Source organism: Galeopterus variegatus, unplaced genomic scaffold (assembly GCF_000696425.1).
Source record: "Galeopterus variegatus unplaced genomic scaffold, G_variegatus-3.0.2 Scaffold5277, whole genome shotgun sequence".
Taxonomy (NCBI): Eukaryota; Metazoa; Chordata; class Mammalia; order Dermoptera; family Cynocephalidae; genus Galeopterus; species Galeopterus variegatus.
Window position 1 is genome coordinate 101,788 of NW_007731388.1, and position 7,753 is coordinate 109,540.

At 39.6% G+C, this 7,753-nt stretch overlaps 1 protein-coding gene across 2 annotated transcripts in view; it reads left to right on the plus strand.

The window, feature by feature from the left end:
* The window catches only part of SV2B (synaptic vesicle glycoprotein 2B), an 84,113-nt gene that overhangs the window by 33,601 nt on the left and 42,759 nt on the right, over positions 1-7,753 (plus strand). For both annotated transcript variants that reach the window (XM_008589173.1, XM_008589174.1), the window contains exons 6-7: positions 2,301-2,411; positions 3,272-3,360. In XM_008589173.1, coding sequence (XP_008587395.1) covers positions 2,301-2,411; positions 3,272-3,360 — 200 coding nt within the window. The remainder of the gene's footprint in view (positions 1-2,300; positions 2,412-3,271; positions 3,361-7,753) is intronic.

A 7,753-nucleotide genomic window follows, 5' to 3' on the forward strand; every position in this document is an offset into this window, starting at 1 on the left:
GCGCCGCCGCGCTCCCCAGGCGGCGCACTATCCAGTGCGCCACTGGGCCGGCCCCCTTTCCCGCCTCTATTAACTACAGTTCTTCTCTCTCCTTTTAACAGTTCAACTTATTATTATTTATTTGTTTTTGTCTGCTTGGTTTCCTAATGCAGGAACCCAGGGTGTTAGAGCCACCTCAGTGTAATGGCCTCCCACTTAATTATTTTAACAAATGTAAGCAGCCTAATGTTGAAGAATGAGATCTTAGCATGGAAATCAATAAAAACTAAAATTTCCAAAGACAAAGTCCTTTTATCTCAGGACCAGAGTTCCTCATTTCAGGGATGGGAGCATGTCCTGAGGAAGAATGTTCAGCAGAAATCAATGAGTAGGGCCATGAAATGTTGAAATTGTGTATGTTATTGCAATGTGTATTCCAGTTGCTAGGTTCTGACGCATAACTTCTGCTTTTAGTAGTTTTTACCCAAAAGGAAAAAGGAATGGAAAAGGCTGTGGGTTCAATATTCCATAATGACTTGATGATCATACTGATTATGTAGAAGTAAATGGCTGAATGGGCCAGGAAATGAGAAAAAAAAAAAAAAAAAGAAACTACCAGATGATCTCAGAGAGCGGGCTTGTGATTGGCAGTCAGGGCTGAATACTCAGCCCACCTTGACGGTGTTACCCGTTTTGTTCCTGCGGCTCCCCCTTGGTTAATGTTCTCACAGATGTACTCAGAGCCTGGAGGAAGAGTTTAGGGCAGGTCAGGATCGCAGGTGGTGCTCACAGCTGACGCTGGGTGCCTCTGCCCTCACTTTCTGTTGTGAGCTCTGGGCCTTACTAACTCTATTTGCTGCCTTACAAGCTTCTGCACTGCCACCTTTGGAAGGGGAAGGAGTTGAAGTATTCTGCTGAGCACATATAAACACAGGCCATATTCTAATCTAGACTGAATCAAAGACAAGTATTCTAATTAATTGTAAATTAGAGTAATTGTGCTTGAAGTTGTCCACACACCCACTTCCAAATCCCTAGGGAATAGAGTGTTTTTTTTTTTTTCCCTCAAGGAGCAAAGAAAGGAAAAACTTACATTTGAGTGGATATCTTAATGCTTCTGTGTGATTTTTAAAAGTGCTTCCTGGTTTGGTGTCAACCTTCCCCTCTGGCCTCCTCTGGCTGTAGCCGGGGTTCATGATATCCGGTAACTTGGAGGCCAGCTCAGCCACGAGTTCTGCTGCAGAGCCTGCCCTCTTAGTTCTGAAGTTTCCCTGTCTGACCCCAAGCAAAAGCGCATTTGCAAAGGCTGCATCCCTGTGAATGGTAGGAGTCTGGGAAGCTCACAGTATGTCTATGCACCTGCAATTTCAGGGAAGAGAGCCTAGGTTTCTACCAGATTCTCACACGGGTGCCTGGCCCTCCCCAAAATTTAACAACTGCTGTTTTTAGGGTTTAGAAAAAGCAAAGCCAAGCTGACCTAGTGCTCAGGAAATAATGAGTCAGTTATTCATATTCAGGGACTGGTTTTCTCCCTGTGGATTACTCAGCCTCATTTCTGCTTCTCTTCCTTTGTTCTTTGACTGAAGACAGAGATGGAGACACTCTTATGACTCATTTTGTATCCCGAGGCAGAAGGTTTGTTGGAGGAGGTGATAGGAACTGTTTTTGAATTTTTTTGAGGTCTTTGATTTGTTCTATGAATTAGGGGAGATTGTCCGCAAGCATGGACCTTGATAACTTGACTAAAAGAGTGTGCATGGTTAGGAATCTCCTTAAAACCATGATTAGTTATACAATTCAGTGGTTGCTTTAAACATCTGGTTAACTTGAAAATCATTGTCTTGGTGAGTCAGGATTGCTTTTTGGGGTTACCTGCTCCCATTGGGTATATCAACACTTTCCATGGCCTTGAGGGGAATGCTGAGATACAAAACCTTATCCCCCTCCCTATCTCTTTGATTTCTACAAGGGATAGAAAGGAGGTCATGATTTCTCTTCCTCTGTCATGTTTTAAAAACACAACTTCCCTTCCTCTTGCTATTGCCTACATGGGTTCTAGACTTCTGTGTGTTAATACCTGTTAAGAATAATGTTGTGAATTTCAAGGTGACGCTAACTGTTCTATGGGAAAATAAGATTCAGTGTATTGTGGACCCACTAATGTAAATTTCCCAAAGTCATGATTTAGTGAAAAGATTCTGGTTCATTTCGTCTGCAGTGGGACACATCCACCTGAGATCCCTAAGAGATGCTATGTATACCTTGATTAAGAATCACAGCACAAGAGGGACACCAAAGACTCCTCTGTCTTTGCTTTTCAGGTTTCCAACATCAAAACTCCCAAGCAAATGGATGAATTCATTGAGATCCAAAGTTCAACAGGAACTTGGTACCAGCGCTGGTTGGTCAGATTCAATACGACTTTCAAACAGGTGTGAATGGGGAAATACACTGGAAGCAAGGGTGGTTCTAGGGGAGTCTGTAGCCTTAGTGGGTAAAGAATAAAGACCCTGTACACCCCCATCAACCTGAGGCAGTGTAATGGAGAGAAAGCAATCCTGCACGGGGATGTCTAAGTCCCAGCCCATGTCTGCCTCTAACTGGTGGTGTGCGCCTGAGGTCTAAGCTCTCTAAACCTTAATTTCAAGTGTTCTCTGATCTTCCTTCCCAAGGCAGGGATTTTGAGTGTAGGTAAAATAGTTAATCTGAGTAAATATCCCTCTCCCTAGCAACTTCTCTTTAAACAATTGTAAGAAAGAAGAAGTGAGTGAAATAAATGGCCTCTTCAGGGTTGTTAGTGATGTCCAAGAAAGTCTTTGTAAAGGGCAATGCCATTTCTCTGGATCCCTGGCTCCTACGGACAGGGAACAAGCCAGTTGTTGTGTACTGAGGCAGCCGACCAGCCAGTGTCTATTGAGACTGGACGGTGTTTGTGGTGTAGGGTTGTTAAGTGTTTGGAACATCACCCCTGCCCACAGGCAGGGAGCAGAACTCACTATTCAAGGTTATTCAGTGCCTGAAGATTCAGTGTGCTTTCAGTCACATTCATGAAATACCATGTTCCCAGGGAAAATGCTATAGAACAGCTAGGTCGTGAGGCAAGACTGCAGGAAGAAAAGAACCTTTCCTTATTATTCAAACAGAATTGCTGTCTCAAGGAGATAATGGGGTGCCCATTCTATCCATAGGTTCCTGGATATTTACAAGAAAATTTATTAGAAAATCTTGGAAATGAGCTCTTCTAAGTCCCATGTTCCTTCCTTTAGCAATCCTTCTCTGGTGTGGGTTACAGGTCTGGGATAATGCTCTGTACTGTGTGATGGGACCCTACAGAATGAACACATTGATTCTGGCTGTGGTCTGGTTTACCATGGCTTTAAGGTAAGTTCTATCTTACTTAAGTTTCTTAATTTACCTGTGCCTCAGTTGCCCCATTTACACATTGAGGACTACAATCCGTTCTAACTTGTAGAGTTTGTATCAGATTGGATGTGTTTGGCTGCAAGTAACAGGTAATCCATCACAGTGGCTTCCACAACCAGGAAACTTTTTATCCTTTGTAACAAGAATTCCTTAGAGAGGCAGCCTCCAGTAGAAGTCTCAGCCTCAGGCTAGTTCTCTTTGTGATTGAAAGATGCTTGGACTGTTGTAGGCATCCTTTTGACAAGGAAAAAATGCTGCCTCTCCCTGAATTTCCCTTTTTCTCCTACTATCTTTATTGAGGTGTAATTACAAATAAAAATTATATATTTAAAGTGTACAGCTTGATTTTTTTTTTTTTGGCTGGCTGGTATGGGGATCTGAACCTTTGACCTTGGTGTTATAACACCACACTCTTACCAGCTGAGCTAACTGGCCAGCCCGTGATGTTTTGATATACACACACATTGGAAAATGGTGGCCACGATCAAGCTAATGAACATACCCATCACCTCACCTCATTACCACTTTCTTTTGTGTGTGTGTGTGGTGAGAACACCTAAGATCTACTCTCTTAGCAAATTTCAAGTAGGCAATAAGGTATTGTAAACTGATTGTTAATTGTTAACTAATTGCTACTGCTAACTAACTGTTAGTGGCTCAGCTTCCTTTGTAAGACCAAGAGAACCTTTCTCAGGAACCCCCCAGCCAACTTTTCCTCCTGTTCTATTAGCCAAATATGTGTCACATGCCTAAGGCTAAACTTATTACTGGTGAAGGTGATGGGATTTCCCAATGGTTTTATCTTTTCTGTTTTGTTTTGTTGGTGGCTGGCCAGTACAGGGATGGAACCCTGGATCTTGGTATTATCAGCACCACACTCTAACAAACTGAGCTAACCAGCCAGCCCTCCAGTTGTTTTGGACTAATGATGATTTACCTCCAAGCTGAAGATACTGGTAGCTTTTCTGAGGGTTGACACCTGAACAAAATCAAGTTTCTGTTCACAGGGAGAAAGCAGGGAAAGAATGCTGAGTAGACAGCCATCAGTGTTGCTGTGGATATCAAACAGATAAAACAGTGAAACTCTGCAATGTGGTTCCTTCAATAAAGAAAACTAAAATGTAATATGAGTGGTAATTAGCTGGCTCCTCTCTTAAACAGCAGACTTGGACCCCAGTCATTTCATTAACCTCCAAATAACATGGCCTTTCTCTTTATGTGAGTTTTGGGGCCCACTAGTGGCATTATGGAGCTGTTTTACTGTACATATAAAGTGCTTGTAATAGTTTTTGGCACATAATAAGTGCTCATTAAATTGCTATATCAACTAGAAATTATTAGCAAGATTTTAAACTTCCATCTTTGTACACCACTGCCTGTGACCAAAGACATACTATCTCACCCCAGGCAATTAAATAGGCTCCAATGACCTCTTTGTTTTTTGTGTTTTTATTCTAGTTTAGAGTTTAGTTTAATTCACTTCTTTGTTTTTTGTGTTTTTATTCTAGTTTAGAGTTTAGTTTAATTCACTTAAATGAAGCAGCTGAAATAAGTTTTTATCTGCTTTGCTGAAATTCTTTTATTTATTTATTAATTTTTTAAGCAAAGTTCTTTTTTTTGATTAATTTTAATCTAAGTTTTTTTTCTTTGATTAATTTTATCAGTACACAATGTTAAATGAAGCAGCTGAAATAAGTTTTTATCTGCTTTGCTGAAATTCTTTTATTTATTTATTTATTAATTTTTTAAGCCAAGTTCTTTTTTTTGATTAATTTTAAGCTAAGTTTTTTTTTCTTTGATTAATTTTATCAGTCCACAATGTAAATATTTTTTGTGGCCCTTTACCAATTTCTCCCTAACCCCCCCTCCTCCTCTACCTTTCCCACCTCTGGTGGCCCCAGTTCCATTTTCTCCTTTTGAAAGTTCAAGAAATTATTGTGATTGTTCTTTGTTTCCTTCCTTCCTTCCTTCCTTCCTTCCTTCCTTCCTTCCTTCCTTCCTTCCTTCCTTCCTTTTTTCAGCTCCCACGTAAGAGTGAGGACATGTGGTATTTCTCCTTCTGTGCCTGGCTTTTTTCACTTAACATAATTTTCTCTAAGCCTATCTATGTTGCTGTGAATGGCAGAATTTCATTCCTTTTGGCAGAGTAGGATTCCATTGTGTATATATACCACATTTGCCTTATCTAGTCACCTGTCGATGGGCATTTAGTTTTATTCCAACTCTTGACTATTGTAAATAGAGCTGCAGTATACATGGGAGTGCAGATATCCCTTCGACATGATGATTTCCATTCCTTTGGATATACACCCAGCAGCAGGATTGCTGGATGGTATGGTAGTTCTATCTGTAGTTGTTTGAGGAAACTCCATACTGTTTCCCATAATGGCTGCACTAATTTACAGTTTGACCAACAGTGTAGAAAGGTTCCCCTTTCTCTGCATCCTTGTCAGCATTTGTTATTCTCTGTGTTTTTGATAATGGCCAGTCTAACTGGCGTGAGATAATATCTCAATGTGGTTTTAATTTGCGTTTCCCTGATGCTTAGTGATGTTGAACATTTTTCACATGTCTGTTGGCCATTTGTATATCTTCCTTTCAGAAATGTCTATTCAGCTCCTTTTCCCATTTTTTAATTGGATTACTTGTTTTTTTTACTGTTAAGTTGTCTGAGTTCCTTGAATATTCTGGATATTAATTCCCTGTCAGATGCATAGTTTGCGAAGTTTTTCTCCCATTCTGTAGGTTGTCTTTTTGCTCTGTCAGCTGTATCTTTTGCTGTTCAGAAGCCTTTTAGTTTGATATAATCCAATTTGTTTATTTTTTCTTTTGTTGCTTGTGCTTTTGGGGTCTTTTTCATAAAGTCATTGCCCATACCTACATCCTGAAGTGTTTCCTCTATGCTTTCTTTTAATAGTTTTATAGTTTTGGGTCTTATATATGTCTTTAATCCATTTTGAGTTGATTTTGGTATATGGCCAGAGGTACAGGTCTAGTTTCAAACTTCTACATAATGGATACCCAGTTTTCCCAGCACCACTTATTGAAGAGGCCGTCCTTCCCACAATGTATGCTCCTGTTGCCATTGTCAAATAACAGTTGGCTGTAAGTATGAGGGTTGATTTCTGGGTTCTCTATTCTGTTCCATTGGTCTGAGTGTCTGTTTTTATGTCAGTACCATGCTGTTTGGGTTACTATAGCTTTGTAGTATAATTTGGAGTCAGATAGTGTAATGCCTCTGGCTTTATTTATTTATTTTTTCTCAGGATTGCTTTGGCCATTCAGTGTCTTTTGTTGTTTCATGTGAATGTTAAGATTGTTTTTTCCTATTTCTGTGAGGAATGTCTTTGGTGTTTTGATGGGGATTGCATTGAATCTGTAGATTGCCTTGAGAAGTATGGACATTTCCACAACGTTAGTTCTTCCAACCCAAGAGCCTGGAATGTGTTTCCATCTTTTTGTGTCCTCTTTAATTTCTATCAACAGTGATTTGTAGTTCTGGTTGTAGAGATCTTTCACTTCCTTGGTTAAATTAAATACTAGGTATTTTACTTTTTTGGTGATTATTGTAAATGGGCTTGCTTTCTTGATTTCTTTTTCTGCTAGTTTGTTGTTGAAGTATAAAAACACTACTGATTTTTGCCTGTTGATTTTGTATCCTGTAACTCTGCCTAAATCATTTATCAGCTCTAAGAGGTTTTTGTAGAGTCTTCAGGCTTTTCTATATGTATAGGATCATGTCATCTGTAAACAGGGACTGTTTGATTTTGTCTTTTTGGATGGATGCCCTTTATTTCTTTCTCTTGGCTGATTGCTCTGGCTAGTACTTCCAATAATATGTTAAATAGGAATGGTAAGAAGTAGGCATCCTTGTCTTGATCCTGTTCGGGATAATATTCAGGATAATATTGGTGGTGAGTTTGTCGTATATGGATTTTATTGTGTTGCGATACTTTCCTTTTACACCGAATTTAGTAAAAGCCTGTCGTGAAGGGATATTGAACTTTGTTAAATGCTTTTTCTGTGTCTGTTGAGATAATCTTGCATATGTTGAACCATCCTTGCCTCCCTGCAATGAATCCCACTCAATCATGTGTTCAATTATTGTGATATGTTCCTGTATTCTGATTGCTAGTATTTGTTGAGGATTTTTGTGTTTATGTTCATCAGAGGTATTAGCCTGTAGTTTTCTTTTTTTGTTTTGTATCTTTGTCTGGTTTTGATATCTGGGTGATGCTGTCCTCATAGAATGAGTTTGAGAGAATGGCCTGTGTTTCAATTTTTTGGAAAAGTTTGAAGAGAATTGGTATTAATTCCTCTTTAAAGGTTTGGTGGAATTCAGCAGTAAAGC